Genomic DNA, 15,787 nt, shown 5'->3' with positions numbered 1-15,787 from the left:
TTTCAGAAAATCTAAAAAGAACTTCTATACAAATTTATATAACATAGATTAATTTTAACTATTGGAAATTTAATTTGTTTCTTATTTTATTTCTTTTCTTATATAAATATAAATTGAAAAATTGACTCAAATAATTACTTACGTATTTGAGGGTTAATTTTTATTCTTTAATTCATCAGAATTATTAATTAAATTAAAACTATAGGTCTAATTCATGATTAAACTGAATTAAGTCATTTTTGTTTTGTTTTTATATTCCTTTTATCTCCTTTTAAACTCTGATTCAAACAAAACATCAATACAATTATTATATAGCCTATAAATCTTGATAAAATGAATATAAATCTAAATAAAATTGTCTAGCGAGCCGAATATATATAATTTCTATCTATATTTTGATTATATATATATATATATATATATATATATATATATATATATATATATATATAATTAACACTAGAATTTTTTTAAAATTTAAAAGTATTTTTCGAACATTAGTTAGACAACATCTAGTTTTGTCTTTTGACACTTAATTAATCCATAGTGCATTTAGTGAGAACACTTTCAAAATTCTCACGATTTTATTTGAAAAATTGCACATAGCGAAGATAAATGATATACAATGACAACCAAGTCAGTAAGTTCTTTGACTATATTGTCACCCAATGAGAATACTCTCACAATGATCACCAAGTCATTGAAGTTTATTACTTTAACGCTGTCAACACACACACCTTGTCCTAGTGAATCTGCATAACACAAAAACCAAAATCTTGTAATTTTTCTGTTCTAACCATACCAAAAACCAATTAAATGCTTCATACAAGTTATAAACACACCAAATTCGTGTTAAAGCACTCAATCTAGCCAAAATAATCAATTGTATTAATTTAACCCTAATTTCACATTCAACTATGCATGTCATAGAAATCTCATTGTTTTAAACCATTCATGATGATACAACTGAGTTCAAACATATAATTTCATCATATATAAAGTATCAAACATGTAAATTGAATCATAACAACACCAATTCACAGTATACACTAAAATCAATTGAAAACCAATACATAAACAAAAGTTAGTTTTTCTTACATGGTTTGATAGTTTTAACCATTCTAAATACCAAAATGTTTTCAACCCACAAAAAGTTTTACCTACATATGTAAATACAAGAAATAAAATAAATTTGACCAAAAAAAATAAAAAAATAATTTTATTCAAATTGAGAAACTAATCAATTAAATGAAAATAATCCGTTGGGAGGATTATCCTACTACCTATACTTGAATATATAAACACAAAGTAATAAATTATAAAAGAAGACAAAAAATATAATATATTAATAAAACTCGTTTATTTAAAAATCTATTCACATTAAATTTTTTATTATTAAAATAAACAAGTAACTTATTTAAAATCACTATCATTTATAAAATACTATTTTTCAGATCTTTACATATTTTATTATATTACGATAAATTATTTTAATTTTTTTACAACTTTTATGTTAATAAAAAAGTCTTATAAAATTTGAATTCTAATTAATTATTAATAAGAATATATATTTTAGATAAAAGATATTTTTTAATTGTTGTAACCTAATACCTTAAATTTTATATCGTATTAATGTATTTTATTGCCAATGTCATATAAAATTTGTATTTTAAATTCATAATCTTTTCTCAGACTGGCAATTGTTACTAGTAAAGCAAACAATTCAAAATAATATTACTAAAAGAAAAAGAAAAGTTGGAATAATTCAATTCAAAATTGTGAGCCATGACTTCTGACTCCACTTTTCAAAATTTATTTTCTTGTTTGAAAAAGAATGGATACCTCTGATCTGAAATAGCAAGCAAAGCAAAACCAAAGCAATCATTCACCTCCCTCTTTGGTCCCTCGCTACCCTATTCATCACCCTTTTCTATTTCAATTCCTTCTTTCCCTCCACTTTCTGTCTCTTCTCTTTTTCCAAGTTACCCTCCATCCCTCATCGAGTGTTTTTTTTCCTTGGCCACGCACAAACAATCTCATTGCACTGTTTGCTTTCTTTCTCCGCCCCACCAACAATTCCGTTCCCTAAACCGTTGTTCAGCGTCAAAGTTTGCAGCTTTGACAAACTGTTCTTATTCTTGTTCCCCACAGTGGGTCTTGTCACGCGATTTGAATGAAGGGTCTTTGGTGAAAGTGGTACATAGCTATGGTCGCTGAAGCTTGGATTGTGAAGATGGGTAACCAGGTAAGTGCCAATCTTAAACAAGCTCTTCTTCTTGAACCTTCTGCAAGGAAAAAGCACAACCCCAAAAGGCAAGATAGTAGCAGTAAAGAAGTAATTGGTATTCTTTCTTTTGAAGTAGCAAACGTAATGTCTAAAGCCATTCATCTTCACAGATCCTTGTCTCATCCCGAGATTTTGAAACTCAGGAACGAGATTTCCAACTCACCGGGTGTTCAAAGCCTGGTTTCCTCCGAAGAGGGTTATCTTCTCGACCTGGCTCGAGCAGAGAAGCTTGAGGAGTTGAACCGTGTTGCCAGTGTGGTTTCTAGGTTGGGAAGGAAGTGTTCTGAGCCTGCCGTGCAAGGTTTTGAACATGTGTATGGGGACATTGTTAACGGGGTTATAGATGTGAAGGAATTGGGGTTCTTAGTTAAGCACATGGAAGGAATGGTGAGGAAAATGGATAGGTATGTTAGTGCCACCAGGAGTTTGTACAGTGAAATGGGGGTCTTGAATGATTTGGAGCAAGCAGTAAAGAAGTTTCAGCATAACCAGCACGAGGAGAGCAGAAGGGCGTTTGAACAGAAACTCACATGGCAGAGGCAAGATGTGAGGCATCTAAAGGAGATTTCACTTTGGAATGAGAACTTTGATAAGGTTGTTGAGTTATTGGCCAGGACAGTTTGTACCATTTATGCTAGAATCCGCATAATCTTTGGTGATTCTACGTGGAGGAAGAATACTACTAGTCCCGGGCTTAGTGGAGATTCACCACCCATGCGAAGTGAATATAAGCTAATGTCTGGCAAGATTGGTGCTCCTTTGAGTTCTGAGAAGTTGAAAAGCAATCATTGCAAGAGAAATGGTCATGGTTATCGTTTGGGTTCCACTGCAAGAACTACTGTGGGGACAAGGGTAACTGCTAGTAAGCCTCAACTCGATATCAGGAGAGGTGAATTACCATATCTTCAACTTGAAGATTTTGGTTTTCCTTGTGGAACAAGTCCGGGGAAACTTTTCATGGATTGTTTAAGTTTAAGCAGCTCGATTTCGAAATTTGATGATGACAATGATGATTATGTTGTTGATAGCGAGGACCAACATAACATATCAAGCTATCATAAGGTCAAGGAAAGGGAGCAGTTGTACCATTCTGGTGATCTGAATCACGTTCGTAGTAGCGTCCCTATCACTGGAGATCTAAGTTTCTCAACCTTTGGTCCCCACAGTAGATTGGCACTTTATGCTCCTCCTTCTACACTTGGAGGCTGTGGTCTAGCATTGCACTATGCCAATGTCATAACCGTGATAGAGAAGTTCCTAAAGTATCCACATTTAGTTGGTGAGGAGGCTAGGAATGATCTATATCAGATGCTACCATCGAGCTTAAGGTTGTCTCTGAAAGGCAAACTAAAGACCTATGTGAAGAACTTGGCCATATATGATGCTCCTCTTGCTCATGACTGGAAGTTAACTCTAGATGGGATACTCAAGTGGCTTGCTCCACTGGCCCATAATATGATCAGGTGGCAAAGTGAGAGGAACATTGAGCAACACCAAATTGTTAGTAGAACATATGTGCTGCTATTCCAGACATTGTATTTCGCTGATAAGGACAAAACAGAGGAAGCTATGTGCCAACTTCTCATGGGACTCAATTACATATGTCGTTATGAGCAACAACAAAACGCCTTGTTGGGTTGTGCAAGTAGTTTTGATTTTGAAGATTGCATGGACTGGCAATTGTAATGTGGCGCTTTTCCCAGTTGAATAGATTCTGAATATTGAAATCCTCAATATGATGAGCATTTACAGCACACATCATTTTGATGCGGCATCGAATTCTAAACTTAGTACATTTAGGACTCTTGTTGTTAAAGGCTTGAAACGGGGCCAAAAAGGATTGTACTGAACTTGTAAATATGTTTTTTGTGCAGTTCACTTGATGCTTACAGTATGCTTTCTTTGTTATGAATGACACAGACTAAGATTGATATTGAATTTATCCATGTCTTATTTCTTTGGTTACTGGTGATTTATTTGTACATTTACTTCAAATCTTGTATTAAGTAGTTTTTAGTTGTGCTTATTTATGATCAAGTTATAAGGTCTAAGCTTCTTTCGCTCCTGTTCACGCTCCCATTGACTTGTTTGTGCGGTTGAAGAATCGATTCAGAAAGTGCGTGTTTGGGTGTGAAAAAAATTTGAATTGTGAAACTTCAAATTTCAAACTTTAAGGTCCCTCTCAAACTTATACCTGGGCCTGCGTCAACATTCCAGTACAGGCTCATTAAACCTGTGTTTTGGATCTGCACGTGAAAAATTTAAGAACTAAGAACAATGAGGGAAGTTAAAAAATCGAAATATATAATTATTATAAAAATTATAAAAAACGTAGACTCTGTAAGCTTCATACATCAAAGATCGAAGTACTAATGAAAAAAATAGTCCAAATAAAACAATATTTTACTTTTACTAAATATTTCTCAATTTTTGTACATTAAGTTTAATAAACTAAAATATGGAAAGAAAATAATAATATTTAATTTTTAATAAATACTAGTATTTGTTTAAACTATGTGAATTATCTTTAAATATTTTGAAAAATAAAAAGTATTTAATTTGCTAGAAAAGTATTAATTAAAAAGTAAAAAAAATAGTTAAATCTTATAAATTTTAACTAGCGAGAGACTCTGTTCAAAATAGTATGTTAAAAAATAGGTTTAATCATTTTCGACATCCCTATTTGTGTAGGATTGTCTCAGATAGGTCCTTGTTTTCTAAAGTGTATCAAAATGGTCCTGAATTTTGAAAATTGAAATCAATTGAGACCTTTCCGTTAAGTTGGTTGGACGGCGTTAAAGAAATTGATGCGTGGGTTGCTGAGACTACCAAATAGTACTGACATGGTACATTACTGTTGACCTAGCTTAATGGTGAGTTTTTATATTTAAAAAAGTTAAATTTTTAAATCAAATTGCAACCATGGTGGAAAACATCCAATTCATCCCCCAATCCATCCTCCACAACCCCCAACCTCTACTTCGCCCTTCTCTCCCAATACTCTTCCACGACCCCTAACCTTTACTTCGCCCTTCTCTCCCAGCGCTGCAGCACTCGACAAAGTATAATTATTATTTTCAAAATCCAATTTACCTAAAATTGATGAATGATCAGAGACAAAAACACATTTGACTCAAACTAAAAAGTTTCAATATTTATGTGCGATTGGATCAACTAGATATTTATTTTAATGCCAAAAACTCAAGAAATCAGAGGTGAAGTGAAAGAGACGAAATTTGTATGCACAAACATTCATTTATCACAATGGGGAAGCTTTTGAGTGATTCAACCACCATCGCAGAACCATTCCAAGGTTCGCCGCCAGCAGTGCTTCCATGGCGGGATCCCAAATCGGAGTCTATTACTGCCGTAGGTCTCGTCGTTCCGGCTAGTGGTGCGACCTTCGTCGGCCTGGAAGAGCAGCAGCGGTGCCACCTCTAGAACCTCCATGTCAAAGGCGTGCTCTGGAAGCTGTCACATGAGGTAGAGGACTCGTCATCTTCTCTGCCGTCGTCCTCCCATCTTAGATCTGTCGTTTCCCGACTCTCACACGGCGGCGAGGAATTGTCTATTCACGGCGTCTCGGAAGGCGATGGGACTCGAGGAGGTGGACGCGCGCGAGTTGCGGCGGCAGACGGTGACTCGGTTCTCGGAGGATCTTCGATCTGTGTGTTTTGCGGCGGCAGACGACGATCATGTCGTTCAGGAGGTCAAGTTGTTGGCAAAGAAGGAGGATCTGCTCTTGGAATGGTTTTGCGACGGTGAGGAAGATGAGATTGAATCACACAAAAGGGTGTTGGTGAGAAGGTTGATCTCTGGTTCTTCAGAGAGGAGAGAAGATGAGGTTGAAGTTGGCGAGGAAGAGGAGAAGGTTTCCACGTATCTGAGATTTACTATGCCACGTGTTATTAAATGCCAGCTCACCATACCACAAGGCAAAAAATTTATATCCGTCTACAATAGTTAACGGCAAAGACGTTATTACTTCAATTTTACATAAAAAGGAACTTAAACCAGCTTTTTCAAAATAAGAGGACCTATTTGAGACAATCCTGCACAAATAGGGATATCGAAAAAGATTAAACCTAAAAAATATATACCTAATATTTTAGAATCATATGAAAGAAGGGGCTGAACGTTAGTAATGAAAATAGAAGAGTGTTTTATTTTTTATTATTAAATTAGTGCATCAAAATTTCCAACAATTTACTTATTGTTGAACTAATTAATTAAGTCAGATTCGTATACAAAGAAGGAAGTTCCTCTTTTTGTTACCTTTTAATTGTAAGATTTTTAGAAAAAAAATCCCCTCAGTATGTGTATTTTTGCAAAACTTAATATCATACTGATTACTTTCTTTTTAATCTTTAACTAATTTGGACATATGGGTGGAAAGACAAAATGAAGAAAAATTCAATTTTTTTTTTATTAAAATGTTTCTTTTTATTATATTTCTGGGTAAACCAATCTTAAAAACAAATAAAAAGGACTATAGGGAGTGCGTAATAGCTAACAGTTTTAAAATATGGAAAAAAAGAAAATTAGGGGTAGTGTAAAGATAAAAATAAAGATGCGAATAGAATAAAAAGGATTTTAATAAACGAGTTTTGTTTTGCTCAATTTTTTCCTAAGTAAATCTGTTTTGGTTTTCCGCATTTCTCAAAAATCGAAAATGCATTTTTTGGAGTTATTCTATTTGATTTGAAGAGTTGAAATGCATATAAAAATCAATACGATATCTTTAAATAATGTAGTGTTTTAAAACCATGTTCAACCATATTAGTAATTGTAGTTCATACTAATTAATCCGTACTAACATCACGTAAGAAAAAAATATTATTTCCATTGACTAAGGTATCGTGTGTTAAAAAAGCAGGGTCTAAATGCAGCAGGGCCAATATGAGTCACCAATAAGGTTTAAACGGTTAGCACGAAAGTACAAAAACAAATAAACTTTAACTAGTAGTACTTGATTTTTTAATTAATAAGAGTTTTACATTCATAATTTAGTTATTAGAAGTTGACTGAAGGTTTAATTTTAATTAAAGAGTTGAATTAACGATATTGCATCCAGTTTAATGTGTCAGACTCACGAGGGTCATTATGATTCATGGATAATGCGAAATTTCAAGTTTTCTTTCCTGGTTTGTCCTTCATATCAGGAATTGGATGAGAATGAACATCCAAACTTTCCGTCACTCTGGCAAAGCTATTCAATAGAAATATCACATTCTAACTATTTGTTTTGAAATCCATATAAAAAACGAACTTCTTTTAAATATAAAGATTTATTGTAATATGGAGTGCCGCAGTTTAATCAAATATATTCTATGTACGAAAAAAATAATATAATAAACAGTTTATTAGTTTCTAATTTATTTAAGGTTTTAATTTCTGTAAACATAATTCAACTTGTTTTTTATGCGTCCTTCAAGTATTTGTTTGTTTTAAACTTCCTAACATTTTTTAATGTTTTTTGTAATTGTTACGGTTAATTTAATGCTCTAAAATATCAATTGATATAATCGGAGTAAGTATATTTCAAATTAAGATAATTAATGTTTTTAGCTTTGTAATTTTCTGAATTAATTGTTATTATAGAAAAAATAGTGTAACCTTTTGAACATGTATGTGGTTATAATTTTTTATTAAATAGCTGAGAGAATGAATTGTTTAAAATTAATTATTATTATTATACTGAAGAATAAATGTTTAAAAGTAAAAAAAAAATTATTTTATGTTAATAGAAATTTAGTTTAAATTTTAGGTTGTTTGAGTGATAAGGTGACTACATGATTGACACCGATGTAATAATATTTAGAGCTAGATTATTATTATCTCTTAAGTGTTTGATGTTGCTCATCATTGAAGTTATAAATTACATCTCTTAACCAGAATTTATGTAATTCAAGTAATGAATGATTGTTTTCCTCAAATAATATAACAATCAAGTATGATGTGATTTATTCAAATAAATATTTATCTAGTCCAATGATTTATTATCAGTGAAGTGATAACTTTTTATATTAACTTTAAAATTGATATAGACACGTTTGATATAAAAAAAAATTCATTTTTTTATATATTTTTGAATTATTTGATTATAAAAATATTCAAAAATTATTTAATTACATACATTTGTTGAGGGTAATATTTTCTTGAAGTTTAGAAATGAATTTAACTAACGAATAATTTTAAAACCTCTGTTAGTTAAATCCATTTTTTTCCATTATATTAACATTCATACGTTTTTTTTTTTCAATAAGTAACACTAATGAGTGTAAGAATAATGTTAATCTTAACTATAATCATAATTCTATACCAACGATGTTCCTAACCCTAACTAAAACCATGTACATATCTATGAACTCAACCCTATTACTAAAAGTTTATCCATATCCCTAAACCCACACCTTAACCACATATTGATCAAAATTCTAACTCTAATCCTAAAATCAATCATAACATTAATAATAAACATAATATTTTATTTTCTCAAAACCATTATCTTAAGTTATTTCACTTTTATATAATGTTTTACTTTCTCAATTTTATTCAATGTGAGACTTGGACTCACACTTGGATTTCCAACAATCTTCCCCTCAAGGGTGAGTGCCTTCCACATTGGTACACTTCCCCACAAGTGGAAGCATTTCCAACCAATCACAACCACGAGTAGCCTTTCGTACTGCCGTTTATCTTAACGGGACACGCTTACCTGAATTTTTTTGTCAGAAAAACTTTCGATATAAAGATTATTATACTCGTTTAAACCTGTCACCAAGACGAACCATCAATTCTGATATTATTATTGGATCCATCAACTCTTAATATTATGTTTATATATTTTTTGGTAGCACTTATACGACTTAGTACTACCATTAAGTATATGTACACATATATTAACTATAAATTTACAACTAAAATATTTTATATTTCATAATATTTTTCTTACCAATATTTCATGTGTTATTAGATATTGTTTACTCCCACCTTCTAAATTTATGTTTTATATATTTTGGTACAATTTGTTTTAAATTTTGAGTTAAAAATGTTATTTTTTAAAAGAAAAGTTATTTACCCAACAGTAGTACAAGATTTTAACATGAAGCCATAAATTCTAACTTTAGTGCTAGCATTCTACATAAATCAAAGCAAAGAATTAGCAAGAGATGATTAGTAAAGATTAAAATCATTTTGGCTCGCAATTTTTTGTGAACAAATAAAAGTATCCAATCCCAATGCAAAATATTATTCCTTTAACAAAAATAATAAAATATCTTTTACCTTTCAAGGATAAATAAAAATTAATTATCAAAGTAATGTTTTTCGTATCTTTGTGATTTTATTTACCTGTATGGAGCGGTTTGTTGTCATTTTGGTAGTATCTTTGTTGATTCTCTTTACCTGTGTGGAGGGGTTTGTTGTCATTTTGGTAGTTATTAATGGTAAAATTATGGTAGAACAAAAAATGCTTTAAATTGACATCTTTGGACAGCATCAGACTCATGTATAATGAAGTAATTGGTAAAGCTAATAATAATATCTGGTATTAGTTTATTTGGAGTAATTGATAAAGAAAAGATAATATAATTGACTTGTGTAACACATTGCAAAAACTAGAATGATGGTATCAGCAATGAGTTAGGATAAGATTTGAAAGAAAAAAAGGTATAAGCATTCTTGATCTCTACATGTCTTTAATTAATCCTCTATTTTTTTTAAAAAAAAATGTTTGTATATACTTTTAATTTTCTTAATTTGAGAAGAGAAGAAACAATTTTTCGGAAAAGGCAACGTAATGTAATTGGTCCCTAAAAAAGGAAGTTTAATAGCAGAGGAAGAAACTAAAAGAAAAAATTCCTCTCATTAGTTTCTAACTTTCTTTCATTAAGTCCCCTGTATGGAAAAAATTAGTGTAAAATATTACTTCACTTCATAATTTAAATTAAAAAGTCTTGCTAAATTGGATCAAACTCTACGTCTATACTTAGTGTTTGTATTGGATGTAGAAAATATTCGTTACTTAAACTCAATATTGTAAGACAAAAACTATTATAGTAAGTAAATAATCATAAATTTTCATAAAAAAAATCTAAATAATCTAACAAATTCAAAATGAATGAAAGTTGAATAATCATTTCTTAGCTTTATTTATAAATAAATTTCAAGATTACAATGTTGCAATGAGAGATTTTGAAATCAATTATTTTCGATATTATATTTTGGTTTCAGAATTAAAACATATCAAGACAAGACAATATAAAAAAAGATATTTTTCAACTTTAATTGAACCGAAACATAAACTTCAACATTAGGCTTTAGTTATCTCTAAAATCGAAGCCCAACACAATAAAGAATAAATAAAAGGAATAAATTTCTGTTATAAAAAACAATTGAAGTTTATTTGACTTTTAGGCTTTGGTTTCATGGGCAACCGAAGTCTATTGTACTTTTTTTAAAAAATATTTTCTTTGAGTAACTCCCACACTGTATTAAAGAACTTGAACAATTAAACTAAATTTTAATACCATAAGATGAACTAAAAACAAGCAATATAGGTGAAAGTTGAGAACTATAACTGAAATATACATTTTCATACTTTTACCGTACATATTTAAAAATAAATAAATTAAACAAATCATCATACCATTTCTAATATAAAGATATTGATAATTATTTATATGATGATATGTAGATTTTTATAGCTTATTTTTTAAAATATTTATGATGGTTTAGATTTATACTTACACAATTACACACTTTTTATTCAATAATTATATCATTATTTTTAAATATGTAGTTACACAAATATGCTAATAATTGCCTTTTTCATCTCCAAGACAAACAACTCATTTTATTAAAAGTTATAATTTCAACACTCATTGATATTAAAAGTTAAAAATTTTAAACATCAATTTTTTTTTTAAATAATAAATTTTGTTGGAAGTTCCACATCATCGACTAGAGATAAGATACATGTGGATGACTGAATGATAGAAGTAGATAACATGTAGCAATGCAATGATAGTGGTATATGTTTTGGCCTGGTTGATTTCCTTTGTGAAATAGTAGTGACAGGTTCAACAAAAATAGGTTGAGAAGAAAAGATAACAAGGTGTTTCCACTCGTTGCGAGCCACTATCGGACCACCCTATTAATTTCTACTCTCACGCACGAGATGTCTATACCTTAACATGAAGGGGGTGTGTTGACCAATTTATAATATATAAGTGAGGTGCAAACCTTACCTTACAAGCCGATTTTCTAGGATTAAGTTAGGCTCAAACCCCACTTTCTAATAAATTTTAACATTTAATTAACATTTTAACTAGTGTTTTTATACTTCTAATTACACCATACATATATATATATATATATATATATATATATATATATATATATATATATATATATATATATATATATATATATATATATATATATATATATATATATATATATATATATATAAAGATAAATGAACATTTACAAAGGAAAATATGCAAGTACTATAATTTCATCAACGTAAAAAGACACACATGTATTTAGAAAATTAATTAAAGATAATAGATTTAGAAAGAGTGAATATCCAATAGTCATTTTCTTCACTAATTAATGTCTTGAGGACACCATATTTTTTTAAAGATAGTTTATCTTAAACTTTATATTATATCACTAGAATTTAGTATCTAAATCACTTAGTTAAAAACATAAGTATATTTTTATTCAAATAATATATATACATTTTCTTGAATTTGCTTATTCGTGTTCACATCTCATCTCGTTCTTATTCTTTTCTTGGCATTACCCACAAATAAATTAGAATCTAAATAGTCACTTTTTAATTGAGTTGGAAATTTGTTAAACTTTTGTTTACTGTTAGAATTTGAGCTGCTAAAAAAATTATTGACCATATTTTGGAGTTTTTAAACAGCTAGCTTTTTCTTCATCAACCTCCACAACCATTAATTTTAAGGATTTTCCTGAAATTTCAAAAGAGGATGAAAATGAAATAAGAATTTTCTCAAATAAAAAATTTAATAATAAATATCAAAATTTTCAAGTTGATTTTAAATCGAGTAGACGCTTTCAAGTAAGTATATTTCTTTGCAGTAATTAGCCCCTATGTGCAGTAAGACATTTAAAAGAGAGACACCCAATTTTAATTTGAAAATTCTATAGTAAAATGAGCTAAATCCTCGACATTCGATCTTAATTATCTGTCTTCTTTTATAGTAATTTACTTTTCAGTCTTGATATCATCAACTCAAAAACCTCAATATGTTCCAGCCGACAAATCCTCAAAGTAGGCACTATTATCCACCAAAAGAGCACATTTATAATAAATAAATGATTAAATCACTATAATAATGGATTTTCTCAAGATGTGACCTTATTCAATTACTTATTTCTGAATCTTAATTCGTACAATTTAAGAAGTTGTAAGAAGATTATAAACCACTTCTATTAAACCAAATAAGGTTTTTCCTAACTCTTCCTTTCGATGATATAACATGTAACATGATAAGAAGATATGTATAAAAAAAACACATTAAATGATTACAATTTACATGCAATATATATTTTATGACAAAAAAAAATGCTTCACTCTCATTACTGTAGAGATGGAAGTAAAGAACAAATGAACATAAAAAGATAACAACACAAGCAGGCGGCCAGTAACATTTGTTTGGCATGGACACAGTGCCAAAGTTGGAGTAGTTGAAATGTATTAACAGATGGAAGGTTGAGCCATATAGCTTCTTCTTCTTCCTGTAATTACCTTTCTCTCACTGTGACTTGTTCTCTCTTACGGTAACGTTAATATGTATCGGGCCCCGAGAAAACGACGTGCCCACACCTGCCTACACGCACATTACCCCACAAAACCCTAATTTCCAAGACCCTCTAAAAGCAGTGCTTATTGTTAGTTCCCATTATATAATACTAGAAGCAACAAGCAAGGATTGGGAAAAAAATTTGAAATAAAGATAGTAATAATAATAAAGAGAGAAAATATATTGGCTCCCCTAATAACAGCACAGCACACGCCAAGAAAGAGAACAAATCAAAAACATTTCTTCTCCTTTGTTCTTGTCAAATAGCAGTAGTTTAAGTTCTGTGTTCTTTCTCTTTCTATATCTTATTCTTAAGATAGTACTGTCCCCTATTTTGGTTTTCTTAATGATCTCTCTTCATCTTTTCTCTGTTTCTGCCATCGTATTTGCTCTCTTACTTGATTCTGTGAAAGGTTTCGCATCTGTTCTGTCTCATGTCCACTCAGATCACTTCTTCATAAATAGCCAAAGAATAATCAAACAAGTTAAAGAAAAAGACGAAGAGAGAGAACAATTGATGATCGTCTGATCTTTCATCGTTTTCTTTCCACCTCTTGAAAACACCTATTTGATAAACTCTTTAATACCCTTTACTTGATTCTTCTTGAGTATCTGAATCTAATTCTCTCTTCTAAGCACCTCACCTCTCATTCCTTTACCCTCTTTCTGGCCTCTCATCCATGGGACCGACCAAACATCATATCTCAGGTCTTCCCAGGAAAAACAGCTAGCCAAACCCTTTGTTTCTTATGAGCTATGTGGGTTTGACTTTTATTTTATTTTATTTTTTCTCTCTTACAATTACAACGAAGTGAAGGAAACCTAGGAAGACAAAACCAAAATCCCAATCAAAAGAAGGTAACTCACAGATCAAATTTACGTTTTCTGGTAAAGGCAATTGAGCTTAATTGGTTTCTGGGTGTGCAGTAACTGCTATATACTTTTCTTTACCTTAACCTGAATTAATCTTTGCAGTAACTCTGGCAAATCCTTGGTGGACAGGTCAGGGAGGGTTATCTGGGGTTGACCCAGGAACCCATTCGCCTGGCCTAAGCAAACGCCACACAGACCTTGCAATCAATGAAACCAGTGGTGGCCATAATATAGAAGAAGATGAAGACAATAGAGATGAACCGAGAGAAGGTGCAGTTGAGGTTGGAACTCGCAGACCGAGAGGAAGACCTCCCGGATCCAAAAACAAGCCAAAACCACCAATTTTCGTAACAAGGGACAGCCCAAACGCCCTGAGGAGTCATGTGATGGAGATAACTGGAGGGGCTGATGTTGCCGAAAGTGTGGCCCAATTCGCAAGAAGGCGTCAGCGTGGGGTTTGTGTACTCAGTGGGAGTGGCTCCGTGGCCAATGTCACTCTTAGACAACCTGCTGCTCCTGGAGCTGTGGTGGCACTTCATGGGAGGTTTGAGATTTTGTCCCTCACTGGGACTTTTTTACCTGGTCCTGCTCCTCCAGGATCCACAGGACTCACAGTGTATCTTGCTGGAGGCCAGGGCCAAGTACTAGGAGGGAGTGTTGTTGGGCCTCTAGTTGCCACAGGACCAGTGATGGTGATTGCTGCAACTTTTTCTAATGCAACATATGAGAGACTTCCACTTGATGAAGATGAAGAAGGGCCTAGTTCCGCCGCCGCGGTACAAGGAGGAGGATCGCCACCGCCACTTGGAATTGGAAGCGGTGGGGGTGGGCAATTGCAGGGTGGGATTCCAGATCCATCATCTTTGCCTTTGTATAATCTTCCACCGAATGGAGGAGGGGGGCAAGTGGGGCATGAAGCCCTTGCTTGGGCTCATGGACGGACACCTTTCTGAATTGCAAAACGCGGTAGAAGAAGGCATGGATGGAGTCATCTAATAATCAAATTTAACCTGCTTATTGTATTCATCTTGTGCTGTATTTTGAAGGCTAGGAATCGGAAGAGTTTGCAAGGTTAGACTACTAATTATATATATATAGTTGTGAAGAACAGTGAGAGAAGAAGCTAGCCAGCTACCAAGCAAGCATGCTTATTTTATGATGTACATGGATTATGAACCATCTTTTTTCTCTTTTGCTTCTGTGTTTTGAATAAAAAAGATGATCATGGGCGTCTTTTAAAATATTTATGAATAATTTACTAGTTTTTTCTCCATCTGGTATTTCTTTTCGTCCCTTTATTTCCTGGTTGCATTTTTACTTGATTTTTTTATTATTTTATTCTATAACTGATGCACTTCATTGCTGTGGTTTAAATATATGATAGAATGGAATGATTAGACTCTCAAAATATGAGGAAGTTGGAGTTTTGAAGGGAGGGGATATGATCCTAATCATGAGATGGAATTGTGTTTCCAATCATGGGTTGATGGTTTCTCAAACTTCTTTCACTCTTGCCCTTTTGTTTGAGATGGGAAGGAAACGAAATCACTGTTAGGGTTTGTAACTTAAGACTTCTGCATCTGTAATTGACTTGTGTGATTGCAAAGATGATAGGGCCACTGCGCAGATCTAGAAGGCAGCATTATCTAGTCCTAGAAATTCTGCCTTCTAGATCTTGTTCAAAACAAGGATTCGTGTTACATGTAGATAGATAGATAAAACCTATAATTATTATAATAGGATAAATATGATCTAGTATCTCATATTCTTTTTATTAAACTTAATC

General features: G+C 31.9%; 2 protein-coding genes across 2 annotated transcripts; both read left to right on the top strand.

The window, feature by feature from the left end:
• Positions 1-1,834: 1,834 nt before the first annotated feature.
• Positions 1,835-4,211, top strand: LOC108342161 (protein PSK SIMULATOR 1). Its single transcript, XM_017579878.2, has one exon. The coding sequence runs from the start codon at positions 2,207-2,209 to the stop codon at positions 3,971-3,973; it is 1,767 nt and encodes a 588-aa protein (XP_017435367.1). The 5' UTR covers positions 1,835-2,206; the 3' UTR covers positions 3,974-4,211.
• Positions 4,212-5,879: 1,668 nt separating this feature from the next.
• On the top strand, positions 5,880-15,272 carry LOC108341460 (AT-hook motif nuclear-localized protein 20). The gene is made up of 2 exons (XM_052874466.1): positions 5,880-6,158; positions 14,097-15,272. The coding sequence occupies exons 1-2, from the start codon at positions 5,880-5,882 to the stop codon at positions 14,952-14,954; spliced, it is 1,137 nt and encodes a 378-aa protein (XP_052730426.1). The 3' UTR covers positions 14,955-15,272.
• The last annotated feature ends 515 nt before the right edge of the window (positions 15,273-15,787 follow it).

Source organism: Vigna angularis, chromosome 3, assembly GCF_016808095.1.
Source record: "Vigna angularis cultivar LongXiaoDou No.4 chromosome 3, ASM1680809v1, whole genome shotgun sequence".
NCBI classification, from domain to species: domain Eukaryota; kingdom Viridiplantae; phylum Streptophyta; class Magnoliopsida; order Fabales; family Fabaceae; genus Vigna; species Vigna angularis.
The sequence above is the reverse complement of the archived record's forward strand: the minus strand, read 5'-3'. Positions and strand labels throughout refer to the sequence as shown.